The sequence below is a fragment of the Miniopterus natalensis genome, chromosome 17, assembly GCF_054644295.1.
Source record: "Miniopterus natalensis isolate mMinNat1 chromosome 17, mMinNat1.hap1, whole genome shotgun sequence".
NCBI lineage: Eukaryota > Metazoa > Chordata > Mammalia > Chiroptera > Miniopteridae > Miniopterus > Miniopterus natalensis.
In genome coordinates, this window is record NC_142097.1 from 36,560,613 (window position 1) to 36,587,962 (window position 27,350).

Genomic DNA, 27,350 nt, shown 5'->3' on the forward strand with positions numbered 1-27,350 from the left:
GCCCGCGCTCTGCTTTGCGCATGTCAGGTTTGTGTTCCCCTCCCCCAGCCAGCAACGGGTCGAGAGGCGGCGGCAGCGGCGGCGAAAGGGGCGGAGAAGGAGGAGCGCGACGGGACGGGGCCTGGACCGCGCGTACTTCGGGCCGTGGGATTCTCTCCGCGTCGGAGGCAGTAGTAGCTGCCGCTACAGCAGCAGGTTTGTGTGAGCTGGGTCTGGCCGCGGGGCCGCGACCCCGTGGTGCCACTGGAAGCAAGTGCGGGGCCTAGCGAAGGCCAGGGAACCGCGGCCTCACTTAACAAAGAGTCGGCGAAGCTCCTGGGCACCGGAGGCCCAGGGAGCCGGGGAGGGGTGGTAGTGCGGAGCTGAGGCCTCGAGGGGTACTTCCGAGCCGCGTCGCCCTCCCACGGTTCCCGCTCCTCCCGCAACTCGTACGGAGGCCCAGTTGGCGGTTTTCCGGAGGCGGCGCCCTCCCCCTTGACTACGGAAGAGATTTGCCAGGTGCCGGGCTCCGAGGCTGCGATGGCCACCGGGAGGATTCTGACCTTAGGCGGCAGCATTGGCGGATGCAAGCCTCCAAATCGGGGGAGGGGAGGGGGGCTATAGGCAAAAGTTGCCACATCAGAAGACAGTTAAAGACAGAAGTCGGTGGGTAATCCATGTGCGGTCTTGAGTAAATTGTGATTAGCATCACCGTCGTCTCAAACTTTTTTGCGGCCTACTTAAAAGCCTATCTGATGTGAATAAATAATTTATACGGAGTTGCAAGCGTACGTACCAATAATAGAGAGACTAACAGTCGAGAGTTTGGGGGGATCATAGCCCCCTTGTCACCTTAGTGAAGCATTTCCCCTTTTGCCCGTTACTTCTTTAGGCTCCAGTTTCCTTTGGCTTCCCTGTATGTTGTTTTTTGTAATGATGTTTCTGTATCTCTTCGCCCCCCTATATACACCCGGAGCTCCTAAAAGGCAGATGCTATTTCTTAGTCACTGTAACTTTCCAGAGCCAGCCTAGTCCTGGCACAGGAGGTGAGCAATAAGTGTTTTTGTATAAAAATTAATTTTGAGACTCTCAGCGGTGGAAAAAATATGTTGTCTTTTCCCGTACCTAGAAGGGGCATTATATAATTTGCAATTCATTCATTTAAGAAGTATTCTTATTGATACCTACTATGTGCCTATTCCCTAGCATTGTTTTAGGTCTCTGACCCCCTGCCCTTATGAAACTTACTTTCTAGTGGAGGGAAGAGAGACAGTAAACAAATACATACATTATACTGTAAATTAGGAGATTATTAGTGCCTTAGGGAAAAATACCACTGGAAAGAGAAATGAGAAGATGTTGCATTTTGAAATAGGGTGGTCAGGGATGTATTTACAGATAACCTAATATTTAAGGAGACTGAAAGCAGGTGAGGGAGTGTGAGTCAAGCCAGAGTCTGGGAAAAGGAACATTCTAGGCAGAGGTTAACAGAAAGTGTAAAGACCTAGAAGAAGACAGTGCTGGCCTGTTAAAGGAACAGTTAGAAGACCTATGTGCTTGTACTGGGAGCAAAAGAGGGAGTGGTAGGAGATAAGGTAAGGAAAGAAAAAGAATTGGGGCGGGAGCGGAACAACCAGGACCTTTTAGGCTGTTGTGAGGATTTCACTTTTGCTTTGCTTAAGATGGGAACAGGATTTTTAGCAGAGGAATGATAAGGTCTGACTTAAATTATATTGTATTAATTTAGTATAATTCATGGAGGAGTGCAGTTGTTTATATTTTAGTTTTTATAAAATTGATATTCATATAATCAGCTTAGTTTCTTTTTTTTCTTTTTTAAATCCTCACCAGAGGATATGTTTTTCATTGATTTCAGAGAGCGAAACATCGAATGGTTGCCCCCCCACCATGCACCCCAGCCAGGAATCAAACCATGATCCTTCGATGGAACTACTAAGGGTGGCCTAACGGTGAAGATTGACATAGCATAAATCAAATTTAATACTAAGTAGACTGAACTAAGTGTTATATAATACTTCAAATAAAACCTATAAGATATTTATGGGGGAGGGGAAGAGAAGCCGAAAAGTAGAGCATGTTCTTGGTTCCTTCAACAATGTCATCATAAAAAGCCATTTTTGGAACTCTTTCCACATTGGCTTCAGAGTCCATTATAAACTTTTTAATTTTTATTATTAGTTGTAAACTTTAATACAAAGAAAGTAAAAATCAAATAACTGCAGTTAACATTTTGAATTACTGCCCTCCAGCTATCTCTGGATATATAACACTTGCTTTCACATTGAATTACGTTGAATCATATCGTCCACTTTTACCTACTTTTTATTTGACTTAATGTGTAATGGACACTTATCCATAAGTGTAAGTCATAATTAAAATTTTTTAAAACTAGAATGCAGCCCGACCTGCGTGGTCCAGCGGTTGAGCATAGACCTGTTCCAGGAGATCTAGGTTCGATTCCCAGTCAGGGCTCATTCCCAGGTTGCTGGCTTGATCCTGGGGGTAGGGGCCTCGTGCAGGAGGCAACTGATCAATGACTCATCATTGATGTTTCTCTCTCCCTCCCCCTTCCTCTCTCTGAAATCAATAAAGATATATTAAAAAATAAGTTAGAATGCATGTTCCCTTTGGCTAAGCAATTGCATTTTAAAAATTGATTCTAAGGAAATAAGGGTATGCACAAGGATATAGCTATATGGTGTTTCACAACATTATAAAACAGTAGTGGAGAAATGTATTTATTGACATTTAAAGATGTTATAGTATATCATTAGGTGAAGAAATCAATAACTAAAGTAATATGTACAGTATGGTTTTAGTTTTGTTTGAAGTTGTGTGTATATACAATTTAAAAAATAGTGTAGAAAAAAATAGCAAAAGATCAAACTTACATATCTGGGAGAGGAAATTTCAGGTAGTTTTAAATTTTGTTCCCTTTTGCTTTCTGAGCTTCCTGCTTTTCTACAAAACTTAGGTAACTTGTGTATTTAAAAATGTTTTTTTTGAGCCAAGACTAATTAAAGATACTATGAGGTACTGTTTTTAGATTGATTGGATCCATGCTCAGGAATTTCTTTGTAATCCTTAACAGGCTAACTGAATGTATAAGGCAACATAGCAATGAATCGTGGTTTCTTCCGTGAGAAGTGTCCTAGTGTGCATTTGCTAAATAAATGCATGGTTCATAAGTACCTTTTAGAGATAATTACATAGATAATTTCTACAAATAACTATCTTTTAAATTTTGATTCTTTGAATCCTCATGATGTCATTACCAGAGCAGAATCTTTAATTTTGGGACAGTGTTGCAGATAGCACATCAGTCTCTGTTATAACAAGCATTACATTATATTGTAATTGTAGATTGTTTTGTTTATGAAGCTTTTATTTATTTATTTTTTTTGGTCTGTTTTCCTGGTAGACTGTAAACTCCTTGAGGATAAAATTTAAGAGGTTAAGTCTTTTCATCTTGGTATCTTCAATTGCCTAACACAAGCCTAGCATATATCAGATCTTCCAAAATATTCTTTGTCTTAGGAGTATTTTTGCAGCTTAAAAAAGTGTAAAATTAACAATCAAATCCTTTTAAAGGGGATAATATTAAATGCTGCATTCCCATTTAGATTGAGATTCTGGTAAACTAAAAATTTCTAAAGTGTTTTTAAAAATGTGACCATTTCATTGCAGTTAGCATATTGCATATCTGAAGTAGAAAGTTAAAGTTTTAATTGAGAGGCAAAAGTTAAAAATGAAATTATAGGTAGAGGTTGGGAGAGACATAAATCAACGGGGCTATTCACTTTATAAAGTTAAATTTATATAAGTATATCTTGTTCCTAACAGATCAATCATTGACACCATGAACTGGAATAAAGGTGGCCCTGGCACTAAAAGGGGATTTGGCTTTGGAGGTTTTGCCATTAGCGCTGGAAAGAAGGAGGAACCAAAACTTCCACAACAGTCCCACAGTGCCTTTGGGGCAACCAGCTCTTCTTCTGGATTTGGAAAGTCGGCTCCGCCACAGCTCCCTTCTTTCTACAAAATTGGATCTAAACGGGCCAATTTTGATGAAGAAAATGCGTAAGTGGTAATTCCTGATAATTTAGCAGAGGTTGGGCTTTGAGATAATTTATTCCATCAACAGAAATTGAGGCAAAGGAACACTTTGTTTCCTGAATAATATTATGATTTCTTAAATTGATTATCTCACTGAATTGCATTGTTGCTAATAAGTTAAATTGTTGAGTTTACTCATTTGTAAGGAATATAATACTTGTATGCTTACGTATATGTTTACTTGTTCTAAAAAGGATTTGAAGCCATTGAGACCTAAATATGACTGAAGACATTTTAAATAATAATTCCCGAGAGTTTTGACGGTCTTTACTGAAGTCTTTGATTGACACCATCAATTGTTTTGTAAACACAGGCAGTTGTCAGAACTGGTTGGGACAGAGTTTGCCTCAACACCCAAGTGTTACAACTGTTATGTTGTAAGATCTTAATACTGGTAGGAAAATCTCAGATTTGTGCCCACATTTCTCAGGAAACATATTTAGTAATTATCTTTCTTTAACTTTGTCTAATAAGGTGGTTATTATAAAGAGGTGGGGTTTGAAGGTTTGAATTCTAATTCCTATAGATTGTAATTTCTGTCTTTGCTGAATCTGAAGAAATTTCTTAATTCCTACCTGGTTGTGACAAAACTTGAGTTTTTGTTGTGTATTTTTTAATTATAAAAAACGTCTCAAGATCAGAATTTTTAAAGTACATGCTGCTGCTATGTTATTCAGGAATTCAATAGAGAAGTAGGTGTTTAAGGTTCAGCAAAGTCAAGAATCATTCTAGAGAGGAGTTTACCAGTTCAGGGATACTTTTTCATTAGTTAAATGAAACCTATATAAATGGATATGCATGCACATGTGCATGCGTGTGTGTGTGTGTGGTACATAACAGCTTTTAAAATAATTCCTATAAAGACTTGAAATGTTTTAAAATTTTAAGCTGCAGTTATTTAAACTTATTTATAATTACATTTACAATATTTATAATCATACTGTATTTAAATTTGTTTATTAAATATTTGGTTATATTACTGCTTTATTTAATTTTGATGTAAGGTCTAAACAATGTTTTTGCTTTGTTTTAGTTTATAAAGAGCTAAATCCTTTTCTGGGATTTTTGTTAGTGAGACAGTGATTCTTTCTCCAGATTTTGAAGGTGTTTCTGAATACTTAAGTAATATGACAAATGATTTTGGATTGAGCATTTCTTTTTAATTTTAGAAATTTTCTGTTGGTCCTCAGAAAATAGCCCAGAACTTCTGATGGAAATCCTTAGCCTTATGGGTATATCTCTAAAAATTTTTTAAAGAATTGTAAGAACAAAATAGGTTTTTAATATTTCATATGAAAGTATTTTTTCCCATGGCATACAACCTTTAATATTTGCTATATCTATTCAATAGTGATATACTAAATTTGTACTGAAAACTTAACAGAACTGGAAATTAATTTCAACAGACACTATCGAAATGGAGAGTCTGCTGTGAGGGGTTTTTTTTTTTGCTTCTGGGGGGGTTTTTGGGGCAATATTAGAATTTTGCCTGTATTAAGTAATACTTAATAATTAAGTCTTTAGCCAAAGCCTAAAGGTCTCTAATTTGACCTGTGTAGTTTAAATCTCTTAATACTAACATATATCATAGTAAACATTTCTGTTAAATGAAAGATTCACTGACCCCAAACTAAACATTCACTTTACCAGTCAGTCACACATCTTAATTTTCAGATACTTTGAAGATGAGGAAGAAGACTCCAGCAATGTTGATTTACCTTATATTCCTGCTGAAAACTCCCCTACCCGCCAGCAGTTCCATTCCAAGCCAGCAGATTCTGACAGCGATGATGATCCCTTGGAGGCATTCATGGCTGAAGTGGAAGCAAGTATCAGTTCTTGTTCTGTTAAAATGTTCAGCAGTTAGAAATAGCCCAAAGTAACCTAGTGCTTCAGTCCTCATTCCGAATTTGTTTTCTGGCTCCTTTTGGGGAGAATTTTGCTCTTATACTCTAGTTTCTTAAATATACTTCCACTTGCCCTGTAACCCTTGAACATAGTAGCTCAAGACTTTTGTGTATGTTTTGTTTTAATACTTCTTGGTATATTCTTAAATGGAATGAACATTATCTGATTCAATCTGCATTTATTAAATTCACATTTATGTAAGGCAATTAAATTTAAGGAATTTGCTAAAATTCTGTATTCTCTGCTTTTAATACTTAGTGTTGCTTACTACCAACATATCAACATTCATGACTTCCCTGTAGAAATTGAAACTTGTGACTAATCGATAAAATTCTTCTCACTGGGCTCTTGTGATTTTGCATTTTGTCCTTTTTTCTCATCTCTCTGACTTTTCTTTCTGTTTATTTATTTACTTGTTATTAAGAAAAATTTTATACACATACAAAAGTAGAATAATAAAATGAGCCCCACCCCTGCCTGGTGTACCCTTTACCCCACATTATTGGCTAACATTGGCTAGTCTTTTGTTATCTAACCCCTCCCACACCTCATTTAGATTATTTTAAGTAAACCTCAGGTATATCAATCATATCATCTATCAGTATTTCTGTATCTCTGAGATAACTCTTAAAAAACATAGTTACCATGTCATTGTTATACCAAAAACATCATTACATATCTGTCTGACTGTTATCTATTATTCTTGTGATTCTCTTCCAGTTTCTTAAATATGACAGTTCTACAGTTCTCTCTATTGATTTGCTATGTTCACTCTTCGTACGTTCCTTAGCGACACTTCTACAACTTAACTCCTATGTGAATAATTTGTGAATTTAGTCTCTAGTCTCTGGTTTCAGCTCTGCTTTTTTAGGAGCATGTTGGCCAGGTTTATATGGGTGGGTCCCCCTGGCACTTTAAACCCAATTCATCATCTTTTCCTTCTCAACCAGCCCTTCCCCCCATCTTACTTATTTCTCTTAATGGCACCAGTATTCATTCACACAATCACCTTGGCTTTAACTTCTTCCTTTCACTTGTCCCTCTTATTTTCTTTTTAGCATATGATCAAGCATGTTCATGACTTAGTTCATTTAACCCTCAGAATAACATTGGGGAATAGGCAGAAAAAAACACACAAATGTAATTATTTAACTAATAAGAAAACTGAACACCAAGATAATTCTAATCTCTTACCCCAAATCACATTGGTACTATGTGGCAGAGCTGGGACTTGCTTGCTCGTACTTCCGGTACATCATGCTGCCTTTACTCATTTGCCAGCTTCTGTCAGTCTTTACAGTATCTCCTGCATCTGTTCATTTCTGTTTCTGCTCTGTCCATCCTACTTGATTCCCTTATTAACTCTTGCCTGGTCTAAATTCTCCCTGCTTTAGGCCCTCTGCTCTCTCTTTTTGTACAGTGACAGAGTAATTAGAATAAAGACTTGTTTCTTACTGTGTTATTCCTCTTGCTCAAAACTGTCCCTTCATTGCTTTTTGGAATAGAGGCTTTCCAGGTTCCTCATTTACTTGTTACCTGAAGTCTTCATCTCTTCCCCAAGGAAGGAGGGAAAGAAAAAATCCAATATGGATGTGTTTTTGTTTGGCTAGACACTGCCTTTTTTAAAATCTGAGCCAACACTTTTAAGATCAGGAGATTTTGTCTAAAAGTTCAGACTCTCGAAAAGTGGAAGATGGCAGTGCTAAGCCATGCATTCTTGCATGGCCAAAACAGGCTGTTGAGCAAGTAACTGCCTGCTGTAGAGAAGGCATGCTTTTTCTAGTTCACCATACGTAGTTCCATCAATCCCTGTTGCTTCTTGACATTGAGGCCAACAGTTAGAGCCATTTATTATCACACTTGCATTGTGGTTTTCTTACCGTGAAGAAATATTTTTCTGAGTTTGGGCCTCTTTTCAAATATCAGAAAATAAAAGACTCTGGGCCATGTTCTACAAGAAAAATTAGAACATGCTTCTTTAGAAGAATATTCCTGCTTACTAAAGTACAAGCAAAGCATGTCTGACAAAAGAATAAAGAATACACCTTTTCTTATCCTGGCTCACTTCATTCATTGTCAGCTTGGCACCCATTAGGTATTTGAATTTCCCATCTTTGATTTAGAGCAATGCAAATTGCCTCAGAACCAGGATTCAACTCCAAATCCATATTCTTTCTGAGGTCTCTTTCTGTTCTGAGTTCTTGTAGCACTGTGTATTTCTGCCATAACACTTACCAATGTGCTTTGCATCATGGTAGCTAGTTAGTAAACATGTTAAATGGTTCTCTCTAGAAGTAAGGGCAATAAATGGTTTGTCATGTTTGAGATGTCTTGTATATATGAATATATATGTTTTCTCCATCTTCTTGAGATACAGACATTTCTCCAAGGACTTTGTTCTCATTATTTCTTGAGATACCCCTAGTGATGAATTAGGAGAAAAATCAGCTCTTTTTCTAGGTTTAAATTTAGATTTGATTTTTGGTAGCACAAGCTGCCATCGCCCATTTTGAGTGGGAATATCCAAGCATGTCCCAGATTTTCTTGCTTGGCATTTCAATTAGTTGAAGCAGTTTGGAGGTTAAATCTTTTTGATATAGTATCATTCTTCAGGACATATTTTGGTATAGTATCTAAAGGAGTATTGCTGGTTTGAGGATAGAGATATTGGATATTGTGTGATCTTGGAGAGACTGCTATTGCCAAAGTATTCCATTAATCCCTTATCTTCAGTAAACTTTTCTAGTGATTGAACTTAAGATGAGGATTTATTTTTAGCCAGTGTTTCAAAAAAGGATTTATGTAGGCTTTAAAAACATGTTCTATAAGTATTTGTAAGCCATTTCTTGTTTCATTGCTTATGTCATCTTCACTTTAGTTATAGCCTTAAATACAGGTGGAACCAAAGTAGGTTTACAGTTGTTCGTATGGAAAATAATATAATAATAAGTAATAATACAAAAATAAACTATGATTCTTGTACTCACAACTGTTAGCCTACTTTTGCCCCTCCCTGTATATCTTCTGTTTGGCTCAATCTCTTGCAAAGTAGATTGTGTATATTTCTTTTTAAAATAATTTCTCTTTGTCAGGACCACTTGATTAGATAGGATGCCTGACCACACCCAGTTTAATACAGCGGCATTTTTTTTTTAATGAAAGAAGTCAGAAAAATTCATGTTGCTTTATAACAAACAGTTGTGTAGAATGTGTTTAACCTTGGGAAAAATTAATTCTTCTAACCTTGATTTTCATACACATAAAACAAAGAATTAATTTAGATCAGTGATTATTAATTTGCTTTGTAGAAGAATTGCCTATGGAAAATGGGAAAACTACATGCATGTAACTACCCACAAGGATTCTGATCTAGTAGGTTTAGAGCAGGGTTTTCAACCCCAGGACTATTTGGGGTTCAATAAATCTTTGTTGTAGTGACTGTTCTGTGCATTGTTGGATGTTTAGCAGCATCTGTGGCCTTTACCCACTAGATGCTAGTAACAACCTCTGTTCACTTCTCTCTTCTTTCTGACTGTTGTGACAGTCAGAAATGTCTACTGACATCGCCAAATGTCACTGGGGACAAAATTGCCCCAGGTTGACAGCAACCTTTCCTGAGCAAGATCCAGAAATCTGCATTTTTTACTAGCCCCAATTACCATTGTGAAGCAAATGGTCTTAAGCTGCACCTTGACAACCCTGATTTGCCTGAATTTAAGGTCCTTTACAGCCACAATTAGATCATTAACTTAAAAAAAAAAAGTGACCAATTAAGCATTTTTACTAATTTTTCTATGCATGTTATAAGTTTCAGATAAAAGGCATGCAATTCATGTATAGCCAAGTTTTTAGAACATTTGGGTATTTCTTTGGAAAATCGTCAAAATGTAGTTTGCATCAAAATGCAATTGTCAAAATACATAGCTGAGAGTATGATGGAAATTGTTTGAATCTAAAAATTCTTTGTAAAGAAATGTCCTTTGTAGTTGATATGATTCCTTACAGCCTTTGTTTTATTAGGATCAGGCGGCTAGAGACATGAAGAGGCTTGAAGAAAAGGACAAGGAAAGAAAAAACGTAAAGTAAGTTGTTTTCTTCTCCCTCACAAAGGTTATAGAAAGTAAAGTATTGCAAAACCTGTATCTCCCAAAGTTTATAGAGGAAAAATTAAAATATGTAGGTTTCTTGACTTGAAGTTATCCCTGTATCTTGAGCAATATTTCTGCAGATAATAGAGATGACAAAAGTCTTTAAATTTGCAGTAATCAAAAAGCATTTTTTTTTTTTTTTGTTAGAATGGTATTTGATATTCTGTAGGGTTTTTTTTTGTTTTTTGGGTTTTTTTAAGTGAATGGAAGAATGAGTTACAGTGGGAGTCAAGAGGATAATTACTAAAGTTCGGGTTCATTTTTCTGAGTTTTATTCATAATTAAAATTTAATGCCTATAGGATCGATTTATGAGAAGTAATGGTGATTATGTCATTTAAAAACTGTATTATTAATAAATAATAAAATCTAATTTAAGGAGTGACACCTTGCTTTAGCAAAGTCAGAATTTGAAGTACATTATTTTCTGGGAAAGAATTCTGCTCTATCCCTTGCTAAATACACTCCTCTTAAGGCTTTTGGTACCAGACACAAGTAGGCATGGTTGGCCTTTCCCTCTGCTTGGTGTAATCAGTGCTTCGGGCCCTCCCCAAGGCTCCTGTGCAGAATAGAGGTTGGGCTCTCGCTGTGGTGCTTACTGTGTGTTGCATCCTTTCAGTTACCCTGCGTGGCGGTGTCCTTGCCTTGGGAATAATCAGCACTCTAGGTTAGGCAGAAAGCCTGAGGAGAAAGAGACGGTTGTGGGAACTAAGCAACCATACCTTCTAATAGCGCCTGAGAGATTCAGCAAGTGGCCTTCGTCCCCTTCTCTAGGTGAACTGCTTAGGAGTAGTTTTAGTCTCAGACTTACCAAGAGTTGATTTAGTTTTTCTTTTTGTACCCAGGTATTCTAGGTGAATGCAGTTGCTCCAGAGCTAGAAACTCTGGGGGACATTAAGAAAATTGCAATGTTTTTTCAGTGTACCAAAAGCAGGATTTAAAAAAAATATATAAAAGGCTTCTCACAACTGCGTTGTGTTTGTTGTATGGGGTTGACAAGGCTAGGATCCTTGGGTATATATTTTCAGAAGTTTTTTACTCCTTATAACCCTTGTTAGTAATTGATGTTTCTAGGGGCACCATAGCACCCCATTCAAAACAAATGCAAACTGTAGCATATAGAGTGAAACTATACATATATGATGGATGGATAGTTTACAGTGTGCTTATTGCTGCTTTGTTATTATTAGTGTTGAGAGTTCCTGTGCTGTATGGAATTCAACACTAATCTGCTATAAGTATGGAGCTGGGTATGTGGAACATTTGCAGGGAAGTTTGTTTCTCCGCTTGTTTTTCCAGGGGTATTCGAGATGACATTGAAGAGGAAGATGACCAAGTGAGTTCCTATGCAGATTTCTATCTTTTATTTTTACCCCACAAAGCCTTTCCTGGGGACAAGCTAGAGCTTGCCTTCACTGAAATGACCATTCCTGACACTCAGCAGGGAATGTCATTTGACTTGCTCCTTTTCTACATGTGTAACCAATTGGTAATATAAAGATTCACATGGCTTTCCTCCATGTTGAAGATGGAACTTTTGATCAACTATGACGTCAGAAACAAATAGCTTTATTCAGCTTGATTTTTTAGTCCAAATGTTTATTCTCATAAATCAAGAAGTAGAGTAGTGTGGGATCTACTGATGGCCTCTAGCAGCATCTAACCTCTGCCTCTCTCTAGGGGTTCTGTTTGTGATTCTTGTATTTCAAGATGGAACATTAATGACTGTCCTTTAGTATTTTTTTTCTCATTGTTCAGTTATGGGTTGGTGAGAAGGGAACCAAAGTGAGCAGTAGCCCTTTCCAGGTTTGTGTGACCCTTCTAATCAGTGTCAACTTCTAAACTTGGATTGGTAAAGCCACAGCATGTGTTCCATAGCTCTGGGCAGGGTAGGTAGACATCCCTCCCCAGGAAAGCTGTGGAGCAGACAGATTTGTAAGTCTTCTGTTAAATAAGTTAAATCATTTCGTAGTACTAACTGTCTCACTCATTTCTTCTGATTGTCCCTCCGAGTACTGCTATGTTAAAGGAATCATTGCTAGTAAAAGTCTTCTTACTTGGTAGGTATTTAAACTGCTGTCATCTGGTACACTGTGTGCACTAATTATAGGAGCAGAAATGTTCCCAATTGTACTTGGTATGATTATGTTCTTGTGCTTTCCTGCAGGAAGCTTATTTTCGGTACATGGCAGAGAACCCAACTGCTGGTGTAGTTCAAGAGGAAGAGGAAGATAATTTGGAATATGATAGTGATGGAAATCCAATTGCACCTTCCAAAAAAATCATTGATCCTCTTCCTCCCATTGACCATTCAGAGGTAAGGTGTTTCTTGTTGAATTTGATTTTTGTTTCAAGCTGATACAGTTCAGCTTTAATAATTAGATTTTCTCAGTGTCTGAATACTCCTGACTTATACTCCTTATGGCATGAGAATATTTGTTTTCTGGGACCTTGTCAGCTCCGCTAAGTGGTTGAGTCAAAAAGTGACTGAGTGATTGAGGCTTTATAGCCTGTGTTGTTCAAGGTAAAGCTGAATTGCTTGTTCACACTCGATTCTATATGGAGAATTTTTTTTTAAGGAGTTGTACTTGTTTTCCAGATCATCACTTAACCATCTTCCTTTCAAAATGGGCCCTTAGGCCTATATTTGTTTTTTAATTGCTGTAAACCGTTCCTGTTTTTCTCAGATCTGGAGCAGATAAGAGACTGTTCTTTCAGAGGGGTACCAGGAATTACGGGTTCCTTAAATCAAGAAAAGGAAATGAGGATATCAGTATACCCACTTGGAAAAAAATCAGTATTTCATCAAAGTTAAATATCAGACTAGATCTTACATACCCTGTTGATTCTAGATCTAGAACAATTGCTCTCTAAGTGTGGTCCAAGGACTTTTGGAAGGATCTATTCAGGGATTCTACAGAATCAAAAATTCATAATCTAAGATTTTCTCCTTTTGTTTGCATCAGTGGCTAAAAGCAATGATAGGTAAAACTGTGCTAACACCTTAGCATGAAATCAAGACAGTAGTACCACCTGTTCTTGTAGTCAGTATATTCTTTCCTGCGAGACTGTCACTATTAAAAAAGAAAAAAGCCAGCTTCACTTAATATCTTTGATGAAACAGTAAAAAGTACTGTTTATTAAATCTTGATCTTTATGTTACATGTCTTTTTTCTGTTTCTGTGTGTCACAAAATGGAAATTACGAATAAAGCACTTAGGTGTTTGAGTTGTGAGTTGAACTAGCTGCTTTTCTCATGGAACATTATTTTCACTTGAGAAAATGAATGACACTTTAAGGAGAACAATGTGTTTATTGCCAGGACAGAAATTTAAACTTTCAAACAAAAATTAGAATTTGGGAAACTCACCAGTGAGCTTGACAGCTTTCTTATACTTAAATTCTGTTGTAATGAAATTGATAGTAATAACTGATTTTTTAAAAACAAAATTATATAATGTAATTTCACCATTTGATCTGCATACTATCTGAGTAAACCAGTATTTTCAAATGGCCAGTACATGATGTTACAAAATCATGCCTGAATAAAGACTCCAAAGTGCATCATAGACTCATGGGTGATAATGTAACAGAATGTAAAAAGTTATTATGTAACAGAATGTGGAAAGTTCATGATATGATTTCATATCACACAGTGAAAATAACCTTTAAAAAAATGACCTCTTTTCCAAGTTTTAGTATAGAATTGAAGAAGAGTAAAAATCCACAAGAATCTGAAAAGTCTATTAATAAATACTTTCTTCCATTTTGCAACCACATATCTTTTGGCAGCCAGATTTTTTTCCTGGGCTGAAAACAACATAGCACAACAATTTGCATGCAGTAGGAACCATTTCCTTTTGTTAGACATTAAAGAGATTTGTGAAAATGTTGTTTTTACTAAAACATTTACGTTAAAGTATAATGGGTTTACTGTTATTTTTAAATGAATAAATTTAAAATTTTCTGTTTTAATTTTAACACAGTAAATATCAATAGATAACCCACGTAAATGAAAAGTTGTGGTTTTGTTAAGTGTAAAGGGTACTTGAGGCCAAAAAGTTTGAGAACTACTGGTCTGTTCAATTTTTTAAATGTTTCCTTTTGCACAGATGCTATTACGTTATGCCTTGGTATTTTACATGTGGCAAATGAAACTAAATATTTGAAACTGATCTGGGAAGAAGTATCCATGATAAAAGAGTGAAAATCCAATAAGGAAAAACACAAGTACTTGAAATAATAATCTAATAAAATCTTTGAGATACTTGACAAAGTGCTCAAACTTCATCATTCTGGGGTATTCACAGTTGTCCTAATATAATGGGCAGTCCTCCAGGAGAGATCAAAGGAGGTGACAGATACCCCTTCTACTTATAAGCAGCTTTCTTCTCATTCTGTGGTGTGTTTTTTTAATATAAAAATTTACATATTTATATGTAAAATTTGTGAACAGACAAAAATTGTTGCCCTCATGGAGCTTCCATTCTGATCAAGACAACTAAAGGAAATCCTGTTATGTACAGCATTTTGGGGCACATAACAAAAGATCCTGCCTATTAATGCTAAAGGCAAACTATAAAACTTACTTTTTGCCATTGAAAGGTAATTAATTTTAGGCTGTATCCAGAATTATAAAATTTTTGACCACCTAGTAAAGGCTTAAATTCTCCTTAAAAAATAAATTTATTGTGGACATACCATGTTGTCAGAAAGAAAATCATTTAGCCAAATTCACATATGGTGGTTTGCTTCTGTTTTGTATTTTTAGTACAGTAAGCTCTGAAGAGTATCAGAAATTACTTCTTCCCTCTTTGGAACTGGGAATGCTTGGTCCTTTTTTAAAAGTTATGTAAATAGTTCCATGTTTTTAAAAAGAACAGAACTTCCTCTAAACAGATCTCTCCCCAAAGGAAATATTAGAAATATTTTTAAATGCTAGAGCTAAGTGAACCACTTACTCCCAAACATTTAAATGTTATAGGGTGGACTATTTTCTTTAAAAGCTGGGCCTTCGGCATTGTAGGTTCCTTCGTCTTTGTCAAGGTTGTTTAAATCTGAAGTGTGCTCTTAAGAGTCTCTTTAGAAAGTAAGTTGGTGTTTATATTGAAAATGGGATTAGGGAGTGGTACTGGTTGTACTTTGGGGATATGTGTCATGAATAAGTGAATTCCTTTGTTCTCTAGTTGGTTATGGCTTTACTTGTATAATATTTGTAAAAGGTTATTTTGCATTAAAATCAAACTCACAGGATTGACTCTTGAATTCTAGACTAACTTTGAATAATTGGACCTGCAGATTGACTATCCACCATTTGAAAAAAATTTTTACAATGAGCATGAAGAGATAACCAGCCTCACCCCACAGCAGCTAATAGATCTCCGGCATAAGCTCAATCTTCGGGTAAGTCAACCACTAAGCCAGATATTCTTATATTAATGTTAAGTAGTTCAGGATTAGTAGTATTCTTACCCAAACTAAAATTGCCTTGAATTTCTTTTCTAACGGTCTCTGAACTGTCTTTGATAGAGTAATAAATATATCCCTTGGGTCATGTGTCTTTTTATTGTATTAGTCTTCCAGCTATTTTAGGCTAGGATTGTTTTTTCTTTCGTGTGACACACGTGAATGCTAAATGTGTTCAGTCAGTTCTATGGTGTGTGGAATAGTAAGTCATTGTGGTCTTAATCAGCAAGCATTTCTCCAGTGAGTGCAGTGTGTTGAGAACTGTGTTGGGTGGGCTAGAGCTGAAGAGTAGGAGTCCCCATCTTCAGGAAGAGGAGACAAGATTAGTAGATGGGGACAGTTTATAAAGTCAGAATGTTTCAAAATTAAGATACACTTGCTTCTCACATTACATACAGCACAGGGTTTTGTTTGTTGTTTAATTAGAAGAAATGAACACCTTTAAAAATATGCATGCACTAATTTCACAGTAATAGTTTAAATTGTCCACCAAGTTTAGGTTACACTTTAGTCACATTAAGTGCTGCTAGATGTTAGTTAAGTGAAACACACACAGATGATACAGTGATATCTACTCCAGTGTGGACAGCTTTCTGGCCTACGCCTTACCAGTTGCTATGTCATGTTTGAACTTCTGTTTTCTGAGAGAGGTGTGTGTATTTTATATCTTACAGGAAATTAATTTTGATGAAGGAGGTGTCTAGGCACTTAATCATTTTAAATCATATGATAGTTATCTCGGGAATATTTATCCTGAAATTTTTTATATGAGGTTTAGATCTGTTATTTTCTTACCTTTTCAACAGTGTATGCTTTTGGCTACAGACTTATATTTTCACTTTATACTCAGGCTAATATTGTTGAACTTGCAGTGCTGTTGATTTTAAAATACAAGTCATTCCTGGGAGTTGTCTTTACCTCTAGGTCTCTGGTGCTGCACCTCCTAGACCAGGAAGTAGTTTTGCTCATTTTGGGTTTGATGAACAACTTATGCACCAGATTCGGAAATCCGAATACACACAGCCCACTCCAATACAGTGCCAGGTAAGTAAAACATAATGAAAGAAAAATGAAGTAGAATGATAGTCAATGACTATGTTTATTTTACAGACAAGTCAAATTAATAAAACACTGGTTAGTGCGGCCCTGGCCAGTGTGGCTCACTTGGTTGGAACATCGTCCCATGCACTGAAAGGTTGCTGGTTCGATTCCAGTCAGGGCACATACCCAGGTTGCCGGTTTGATCCCCAGTTGGGACACGTGTGGGAGGCGAGCAATCACTGTTTTCTCTCTCTCCCCCTTCTCTAAACATGTCCTCGGGTTAGGATAAAAGAAAAACAAAAATAAAGATTTCTGTGGGCAAATTTAGCACTGTTGGTGACTAGGGTTCCTTTGTCTATGATCTGAAAAGTCTCATTTATAAGGGAGTGTAATAGCTTGTGTTTCACATTTATCATATGGTATTTATTCATTCATACACAGAAAATGAGAATTTTATGTATATGGATGGGGTAGTCTGTACCTTAAGGGAACAGGATTTTTAAAATTTTAGTAACCTACTTATAAATTACAGTGTTTTCTATATTTAAGAAATATGGAGGCATTCATATTTTGTAAATGGTGGCTGATCCACATGAAGAGAATGATAATATTTCTTACAAATCAAGAAGTTTAGGGGAATGCCAGGTATTTTTTGTTATTCCATAGTCAGTATGCATAGCCCAGGATAATTTTATTCCAGTGGAAATGTTAATCGTTTACCCCTTCCCCAGGGTTTCCTTCAGAACATCTTTAGAATAGAAGGTTAAAAGTGGATATACTTTATTTTTCTCTAGGGTGTGCCTGTGGCATTAAGTGGTAGAGACATGATTGGTATTGCCAAAACAGGCAGTGGGAAAACTGCAGCCTTTATCTGGCCCATGCTGATTCATATAATGGACCAGAAGGAACTGGAACCAGGTGATGGACCAATTGCAGTGATTGTGTGTCCTACAAGGGAGCTTTGCCAGCAGGTATGTGCTTTGTGTGGAATGCCTCCTTGCAAATGTGAAGTAGCGAGGGACCAATGAGTCAAGCGGGTAGAATTACCAGGAAACTTCTTCTTTAATTGTAGTGAAATACACCTAAGATTTCCCACTTTAATCATTGATAAATGTACAATTTAGTGGCATTAAGTACATTCACATTGTGCTATCAGGAAACTTATGGAAAATATTGTTATATGTTTTATGTATAACCAAATACACATTTTTCTTTGAAAAACTGTTTTAAGAGAAAGAAAATGCTACAGGAATTGTTTGTATTGTAACCTCCCACTGTGTTTGTCCTGGATTCATTTTGCTCAGGAAGAGAAGGAAAAAGTGAATAACGATAAGATTTTGGGTGGCCTGTTGGACATGATAACGACACTTTGTTCATGTACTTGATGAATAAATTGTGATTTTAAAGTATTTCCCAGCTTTTTATTTTCTATGACATTGCATTCTGTGTATTTTTTAGAACTCCCTTTTTTGTTGAGACAGGTTTTTGTTAGTGTCAGAGTTTGTTAATATGTCATTATGTCAACAACTTTGCAGATCCATGCAGAATGTAAGCGGTTTGGGAAAGCATATAATCTTCGATCGGTGGCCGTATATGGAGGAGGGAGCATGTGGGAGCAGGCCAAGGCCCTTCAGGAAGGGGCAGAGATTGTTGTGTGTACCCCAGTAAGTATGTCTTGGTTTAAATGGCTTCTCAGCCTCTCTTAGTATGGAAAAATGGTTAAGTTATTGGAGGGGATTCCCCCTAAAATGTGGTAGAGCAGGGTTGAGAATACTCTGATGAGTGACAGCCTGTGGTTCTCTGACATATATATTAATACGTACAAATTCCCTTCTATTTCAAATAGTTTTTCTTACGGTCTCCTAGAAAATGGATTTGTGGTCACCGAGAGCCTCAAGAATCAGAAATATATTCAGAGTATGGTCAGACTGCCTAAAAGTTGTAGTCTAAACATTAAAGCTCATCAGTAAGGTTTTAAATTAGGTCATTTCAGAATGCCTGACAAAAATAGTTTTGGCCATTTTCCCACAATTTAAATCTCAATGTAAAGGAAGAATTTAATGAAGTTTTCAAAATTTCTGGGCTATGTAGTGCATAAAGTTTGAGGCTATTAGACCAGGGTCTGTTGCAGTCTAACACCGGAGTATTAGTACTTTTGCCAGGAGCACAGCTCTAGAAAGTTCTTGTAAATGCCTATAGTTATACTTACTATTCATTTTCTGGATCTCAGGGCCGACTGATTGATCATGTGAAGAAGAAAGCTACTAATCTTCAAAGAGTCTCTTACCTTGTGTTTGATGAAGCAGATCGTATGTTTGACATGGGATTTGGTATGCTTTGAATACCTGTTTCTAGTAGTTAACGATACTAGTTTTTTCCATGTATGGACTGACCTCTTTTTTTTTCTGCATGAGAGAAGCTAAAAATGCTCATGGGTAGGGTTAGACTGTAGAGCTATAGCTAAAACAACTATTTTTAGGAGTTCTCTCGGGGAAAGTCTGTCAGGTGTGATTGAGTTGAAGACAGTTGAAAGTGCCTTTGTATATAGAGGAAATGTTGTCTCTTGTGCTTTCTTTTTATTCATATGTTTTTGATTGTGGAGGTCAAGGTCTGTGTTCTTAGGTAGGTGGATGTCATTTCATTCAAGGCCCTTTGCTTTCCTGTCCTTCATTTAACCTGGCTGTGTGAAAATTCAAACTATCTTTATTGATTGGGACAGCACTGGGCCTAGCCCAGCTGGGTGTATGGCATGTGTTTTCTGAGTTTCATACTGAATAATTCTTACAACCTTTCATATGAATATTTTTTACTAAAATGACTTTTCAAAGCATCCCAAACTATTATAGAGTTATATTAATTTTACTCTTCTACTTCTTCCAGAGTACCAGGTGCGATCCATAGCCAGTCATGTCCGTCCTGACAGACAAAGTATGTATGAAGCAGTTTTATTAAACCACATTTGTACTCAGAATAAACTCCTATTTATTTTATAAGAACTCAGTAACGGCAGCAGAAATGATCATGTGTGTGTACTGGTGAAAACCATAAAGGGTGAGATAATGATAGTTTATCTGAGCTGCACAGACAGGACCATAGAGGTCATCATATATAACTTGTAGATGATAAATACTAAGGCTGAGAATTAAGTGACTTACCCCAAATTATAATTTTATTGGTGGGTAGAGGCAATGCACAGTGCAGATCTGCTTATTTGAAGTCAAGAGCCTTTTAGAACCGTGCTGACAAACCCTGCCTTAACCAAACACGTGTAAAAATAGGATACGAGTAAGTCTTTTTCCCTCAGTGAGTCAGGGTTTTTTTTTTTTTTAATTAAAGTTAAAGTTCAGGTAAGTTTATTTTTAAAAACTGAATACTTTTTTAAAACAATATTTTTAATGTCAGTAGGAAGCTTAATGGTTATTAAAAAAAGTCATACTGTTATTTTAACAGAATTTATTTTACCTTTTAGCTCTCTTATTCAGTGCAACTTTTCGGAAAAAGATTGAAAAACTGGCCAGAGATATCCTGATCGACCCTATTCGAGTGGTGCAGGGAGATATTGGAGAGGTAACCCTAAGCAGGGCTGGATGGGACCCCAGTGGGTTATTTCGCAGATTATGGAGACATGAACTAATTTCTTACTGCTGAGAAAAAAACGTTATGTATTTATGGATGAGACAGCATGTTTCAAACTTGCTTTAAATATCATAAGAGGGGGGAAGCCCTGGCTGGGTAGGTCAGTTGGTTAGTGTATCATCCCAGTACACCAAGGTTCGATCTCCAGCCAGGGCACATACAAGAATCAAGCAGTGGGTGCATAAATAAGTGGAACAACAAATCTCTCTTTCTCTAAAGATCAATAAATAAAAATTAAAAAACTAGTGGGGGATAGACAAAAAAGATTGGTAAATGTTGATAGTTGTTGAAACTGGATGATGGATACATGGGAGTTGATGTTCATTTCACTTTTTTGAATGTTTAAAATTTTTCCATAATTAAAAAAAAAACTTTTTCTAGGGGAAAAAAAGAAGCAAGCTTTGTCTAGAAGACTACCTGTCAGTTAGGATGGAACTGACATTTAAAATGATATGGGAGGAGACCTGCACAGCATGGAGTGGGGGATGTGAATGGCCTGGTGAAAATGGTTAAACATTTTTTCCTTACCTGTACAAATGCCCTATGTGGAAAATTTCTCTGAATTGTGATTTGGAATTCAATTAAGGCTGCCTTGAGAATTCCTTAAGTTGCCTGCCATGTTTATTAAAGTTTCTGTGCAGCTAGCATTTTGACAGTGTCCATTTTTTCATTTTTGAGTGCCTTCTGTGTGCATGTATGAATTGTACTAGGAACAGTGAGTGAGAAAGGCAGAAAAGGAGCTTAATTATTAAGAATAACCTGAATAGGCATATAAAAAAGTATTGCAGCTAACAGATTTAGTTGGTATATGTATGCATCAGGGGAGATGGAGAGCACAGTGATTTGAGAAGGGACTTAAGTTTTGAGCTGCACTTGACTTGCTGAAGGAAGGCACACGAGAAGAGGGATTGTTCAAGGTTCTGCTAGATGCAGGTAGGAAATGTGATGTCTGGTCCTTGTTCAGGTGCCCTATGGCAGAGATGTCACAAGCCTCTGTTTCATCTCTTCAGGCGAATGAAGATGTGACACAGATTGTGGAGATTCTCCATTCCGGGCCTAGTAAATGGAACTGGCTTACCCGACGTCTTGTTGAATTTACATCTTCAGGGAGTGTCCTCCTGTTTGTTACTAAAAAAGCCAATGCTGAGGAGCTAGCCAATAACCTTAAACAGGAGGGCCATAATCTTGGGCTGCTTCATGGGGACATGGATCAGAGTGAAAGGAACAAGGTCATCTCAGACTTTAAGAAAAAGGACATCCCCATCCTGGTGGCCACAGATGTTGCAGGTAGAGTATGAATTTCCCCAATAACCTTAGGTTCCTATATTGTAAGGGTGCTCTGTCTTGCTATATATGACCTTTAATATTTGGTCAAGCTGAATGAGCGCGCTCTGCTAGCCTGGCTGGCCACAACCCATGGAGTAGCAATTCAGAGCACACTGCTCACAACCAGAAAGAAATTAATTTCTCAGTCTCAAGGCATATTTGATGCTGGTTTTAATTTTTTTATATATTCCTGGTACAAGAGAGAGGCCATGGCAGGTTATTGATGGCAGATGTATGTACCTTATAATAGGTGGTCCTGCATCATAGAATCTACAATAGTGGCATTTGTTCTAGAAGAGTAACTTATATGCCTTCATCTCAGCTCAGCAAACCATGTACTTTGCCTAGATAAGAATGGAATCTGGGTTCTTAGACGTTTAGCATTTGGGGTTACTTTGGTCTTTTGACTCCTGATGAAGAAAAAAAGAATTTGGTTTTTTATTTCAGCCCGTGGTCTGGACATTCCTTCAATTAAGACTGTCATTAACTATGATGTGGCTCGAGACATTGATACACATACTCATAGGATTGGCCGCACAGGACGAGCGGGTGAGAAGGGTGTGGCCTATACCTTGCTGACCCCCAAGGACAGTAATTTTGCTGGTGACCTTGTCCGGAACTTGGAAGGAGCCAACCAACATGTTTCTAAGGAACTCCTAGATCTGGCGATGCAGGTGAGGGGCTGGGCACGCTTCAGATTGCTCCAAGTTGTAAAACTAAGTGAAAAAACTTCAACAAGCCTAAGGCAGAAAACCTAGAAACATGTCTAGAAAAGGGGTGGGGGTGGGGAGGATAGTACTTAGAGGTAATGATCAGTTTTGTAGGGCATGAAAATTCGTCTGGTTTGTCTTCTCATCCTGTCCTTTCAGGAGCATCTATGTTGAAAAGCTGTTCATTTCTTTGTGCTAAAATCTTTCCTTGTGAAATTTTTACCTGCTTGCCCCATAGCACACTTGTAAGTATAATCTCAAAGATGGCTTCTATCCCCCCCAACAGACTTCTCTTTTGGGAGCTAAAAATGTGTGATGTCTTAAAAAATGATTTATTTAACTAGTCCTCATAGACTTAGATCTCGTATTTTGGACCACCCTGTTTAGCAATCCAAAACCAAGCGAGGCATCCTACCACATTAAATCTTGAGTCTTGTTAATACATGTTAATACATGTAGTCCCTGAATTACAAATGTGTTAGGAATACACATTCTAAGAGCAGAGACTTGAGTGTTTTTCAGATAGGTCAGCCCACAGCACTGGACCCATAATGCATTTGTTGTGTGGTACTGCTCGTGCTTTAGGTCCTGGGAGTAAATGACCTGTATTGCCTGAGAGAGTAGAATGATGTTTCCTTCCCTTTCCTGGGTATAGAGAGCCAATACTAAACTGAAATTTTGAACAAGATACATTTTGTTTTTGGCATTTTTCTACATCTCTTTTCGTGCCTCAGGCTTCTTGAGTTCTCAGACTGATCAGCTTCTCTCATCACCTTTGCCAAGCCTGCACTGCCTCTCAAGAACTTTGGCATGTGTGATTGTCAGATAAAACTTTAACCTCCCCAGAGATGTTTGCATTTTGAAGAGATTGTGAATAAATCTGATTAGTAGTATTCTGGCAGTGATCAAATTCAGTGAAAACTTTTAGGCTCTATGAGTAAATAAAATTTTGTTTTTATTTATGTGGCTACCAGTTCTGGGCCTCTAGGCCTAGAGTCGATTCTAGTAAACCTCACTTCACTTAGTGTGGGTCACACTAATTCTTTAAAAGTTCTGAATTTTTGTGCCCAGTGGTATATGTAGATTATTTTAAAAATAGAAAAAAAATTTATTTTCCTCAAGGAAGTTAGAAGTGGCCAGAGTAACTAACCATTTCCCTTCCTGGAGGCCTGGGGGAAGGAGCAGTAAGGGAAGCCTTAGATAAGGATCTACGCCTCCTGACAAATTGGTGGGTTAAACTACCTAAAGGAAGTGAATCTGTGGTTCTTGTGAACAGTTTCTCCGTTGCCATAAGTACGTTGGCTAAAGATGAAGCAAAGAGCTCTCCCCTCCCACTTACTTTCGTCTTTGATCTTGCACCCTTCTTCTGGCCCCCTCTCCCTATCCTGGCTTCACCTTGAGCTGTGTTCTGCGCAGAATGCCTGGTTTCGGAAGTCCCGCTTCAAAGGAGGGAAAGGCAAGAAGCTGAACATCGGTGGAGGCGGCCTAGGCTACAGGGAGCGGCCGGGCCTAGGCTCTGAGAACACGGTGAGTCCATACTACAGGAGGGCCCTTAAGGCTGGTCCCAAGTCCTGGGTGATGTGAGGACTACTCTCCTCTACCTGAGAAAACCTCAGTGTGTTCAGAACCCTGTCGAGAAGGAAGCTTGTGTTTAATTTGCTGGCTTAGTTCCGTATTAATGCTGGTTCTTAGTATTGTGACTTCTTTTGAAGAAGCACCGATGTGTACTTGGTTGACTAGACATGCTCAGGAAATCAGTCTAGGTTAGCAGTGGTTCTCAAATTGTGGTTCCTGGACTAGCAGCAAATGCAGACTTGTGCCCCACCAGACTTGATAAATCAGAAACTCTGCAGGTGGGGCCCAGCAGCCTGTTTTCCAACACTGGCCTAGATAGAGCCTGCTGTCAGAAAGACATTGCCACAGAATCACTGTGTAAACTCTAGTAATATCTTGTAACTAAACTCAGGAATGATTCCTGTACTCAGAAATTTCATCAGAGCGATGAGAGAGAGCTTTTCTCACAAATCATGTAACAAAAGCTCCCTCTGACTGTCTTAACTACCTGTTTCCTGTTATTCTGATCCGTAAGCCAAGTCTTCATTTCTGGAGCATTGTAGTTAACTTGGTGTCTTTGATAAATAAATAACCTGTTCCCACATTATAGTAATGATGATGTGAATGATGCGGATGAGAGCCATAGCTAATATTGAGCACTCACTATGTGCCAGGGCCATTCCAAGCAGGCATGGGTATTAATTAACTCAGTCTTTCAATCACTCAATGAGAGTGAGTACAGATAATAAAGCTGAGACACCCAAAATTACATACTGGTGAGTGATGAGCAGTCAAGCATGTGCTATACTGCCTGTGGCCTTTTCGTTCTTACTACAATTTTTACATAATTACACAAAGACGCTCGTGTTGGTGTTTATAAATAGTGCCACATAATCACCTTTGAGCATAATCTGACCTCATTTCTGATTATTAGGATTAATTCCCAGAAATAGAAATACTAGTTGAAAGGCATCACATTTCTCAATATATTCATTACCACACCTTTTCTCACAAAACAAGTAACTTTCTAAAAATATCCTGTCCCCATTCTCTCTTCAGTTTTCAGTATGTTGAGACCCAGTCTATAGCAGGGGGCTTTCCTGCTTTGCGTCCATCCTCATGGGTGTGCTTATTTTTTAGGACCGAGGAAATAACAACAATGTAATGAGCAACTATGAGGCCTACAAGCCTTCCACAGGAGCCATGGGAGATCGGCTGACGGCAATGAAAGCAGCTTTCCAGGTCTGAGATCACATTTAGCTAAAAGAGCTTCCTTCAGCAGTTAACTCTTGGGCAGTGTCAAGGGGGCCTAGTCTTGAGATGTAGCTGGGCTTGTAGGCTTGATGCTGGATTTAGGGCCTTCTCACTGCTTTCCATTTTGAATATAAACCTAACTGTAGCTGACCTAGAGATGCAGGTGTAGAGGCTACAGAAACCCCTCTTGTTGGTCATCTACCTGTGGTACTGCAGCAGGATTGCTATTCCCTCCCTGCCTTATCGGCCTATGGTATTGCCCACTTCCAAGGCTATTGCAACCTGGTTGACAGTAATTGCCGTTTTTTAGCTAAGACAAATTTGATTCTGTATCTTGTGAACTCAATCTTTTTTTTACATTTACCCCTCCAGCTAGTTGGCCTTAATTTACACATTTTATCCATCTCCAGACTGATGAGAAATCACAGGATTGTAGGGCTGTTAGGATGCTAAAGTTACAGTGCCAAGATAGCATATTATCTTGTGTGTGAGCAGCCAAGTTCCTATATGCTTTATCATTGCCAAGCTTATTATACAGGTTTCTTGAACTCACCATCTTACCTATTTTCATTTTCTCTCTTTCAGTCACAGTACAAGAGTCACTTCGTTGCCGCCAGCTTAAGCAACCAGAAGGCTGGGAGTTCTGCTGCTGGGGCAAGTGGATGGACAAGTGCAGGGAGCTTGAATTCTGTTCCAACTAATTCAGCCCAGCAGGGCCTTAACAGTCCTGACAGCCCTGTTGCCAGTGCCACCAAGGGCATTCCAGGCTTTGGCAATACTGGGAACATCAGCAGTGCACCAGTGACCTACCCCACTGCCGGAGCCCAGGGAGTCAACTCAGCTTCAGGGAATAACAGCCGAGAAGGGATTGGGGGTAACAATGGGAAAAGAGAGAGATACACTGAGAACCGGGGTGGTAGCCGCCATAGCCATGGAGAGAGTGGCAGTGGCAATCGGCATGGTGATAGCCCACGTCATGGAGACAGTGGTCGCCATGGAGATGGATACCGCTATCCGGAAAGCAGCAGCCGTCATGCTGATAGCCATCGTCATGGGGAGAACAGGCATGGAGGAGGTGGAGGCCGACATGGGGAGAGCCGAGGTGCAAATGATGGCCGGAATGGTGAAAGCAGGAAAGAAGGTTGTAACCGTGAGAACAAGATGGACCCCAAGGTGGATAGCAGCAAGATCGACAAGATGGACAGCAAGACAGATAAGACAGCTGATGGTTTCGCAGTCCCCGAGCCACCCAAGCGCAAGAAAAGTCGGTGGGACAGTTAGATGGTATGTGCTGAAGCGTGAAATCCTTTAATTTTATTTTTAGAAAGATTTTTGGTAAGTAGGTGTCTCAGGGCTGGGTTGGGGCCCAAGGTGTAAGGACCTCCTGCCCTTAGTGGATAGCTGGCGCTTGGAGACATTATCCTACCCCTTCGTCTGAATAGTTTTTCAGATTATTTTCTTGGGGCTGCTTTGATCCTCAGAAGCAGTGAGAGCTGGGAAGCTCCTTTTGGCTCTGGGTTTGGCATGAGGGCCTTATAGGGTACAAAACTCACTCTAGGTTTGTATCATATATAGTGTATATTTTTTACTATCATCTTACAAACATCTACAAGTAAAATTTTTTTTGTGGCCAGGCAGTCCCTTTTAGGAGTTGGCTTTTGCAAACCCAGTCCTTTGAGGTGTTAGGGATGTTTGGGATCACGAAAGTGCTTCCAGATATTTGCAGAGGAGGGGGGATGTTTGATTCTAAGTGGGAGTAAATGCTTAGGTTCCCCAGCCAGGTTTGTATCCAGCCCTGAGACAGGAAGAAGCCTGCCTGACCCAGAGCCACTACTATCAAAGAAGGAAAGATGGTCCTAAAAAACAGGATGGCTCCAGGTCTGAAATGTTGCTGAATTTAAAAAACAAAACCCCAACAGCTTTTAACTGTCTTCTATTTTTTTTTTTAACTTGCCACAATGGTAGAAAAATCTTTTGCTCAAATGATTTTGATGATTTTTGTTCTATCTTGTTTATAAAAGAAATATACATCAAATTTTGTGACTTTGTGAAGGTTTCTTTAAGATGTGCATTCTTTCTGCTTGCTCTAGTAAATGTTTTACTGGGACCTGTGGATTGTGTCATTTCTACTTCAGGAGTCAGTACATGTTAAATGATTTAGAACAGTGCAGCACTTAAGTTAGCACTTAATG

General features: G+C 38.2%; 1 protein-coding gene across 3 annotated transcripts; it reads left to right on the top strand.

The window, feature by feature from the left end:
* Positions 1–90: 90 nt before the first annotated feature.
* Positions 91–27,265, top strand: DDX42 (DEAD-box helicase 42). Of its 3 annotated transcripts, none has more exons than XM_016204490.2 (18): positions 91–195; positions 3,844–4,080; positions 5,791–5,941; positions 10,045–10,106; positions 11,471–11,507; positions 12,339–12,488; positions 15,470–15,574; positions 16,562–16,681; positions 17,473–17,649; positions 18,214–18,342; positions 18,909–19,008; positions 19,559–19,606; positions 20,148–20,245; positions 21,325–21,601; positions 22,088–22,314; positions 23,767–23,877; positions 25,045–25,146; positions 25,744–27,265. In XM_016204490.2, exons 2-18 carry the CDS (start codon positions 3,860–3,862, stop codon positions 26,437–26,439), a joined length of 2,811 nt encoding a protein of 936 aa, XP_016059976.1. In that variant the 5' UTR covers positions 91–195; positions 3,844–3,859; the 3' UTR covers positions 26,440–27,265. The 3 variants fall into 3 exon arrangements, with proteins under 3 accessions (XP_016059976.1, XP_016059981.1, XP_016059988.1); XM_016204495.2 differs by lacking the exon at positions 91–195 and adding an exon at positions 640–1,025; XM_016204502.2 differs by lacking the exons at positions 91–195; positions 3,844–4,080; positions 5,791–5,941; positions 11,471–11,507.
* Positions 27,266–27,350: the final 85 nt, after the last annotated feature.

Coding starts and splice junctions, on each gene's coding strand:
- DDX42 (XM_016204490.2), top strand. CDS start 3,860: ATGAACTGGAATAAAGGTGGCCCTGGCACTAAAAGGGGATTTGGCTTT. Junction 16,682..17,472: donor CCACTCCAATACAGTGCCAG/GTAAGTAAAACA, acceptor ATTTTTCTCTAG/GGTGTGCCTGTGGCATTAAG. Junction 19,009..19,558: donor TATGTTTGACATGGGATTTG/GTATGCTTTGAA, acceptor TACTTCTTCCAG/AGTACCAGGTGCGATCCATA.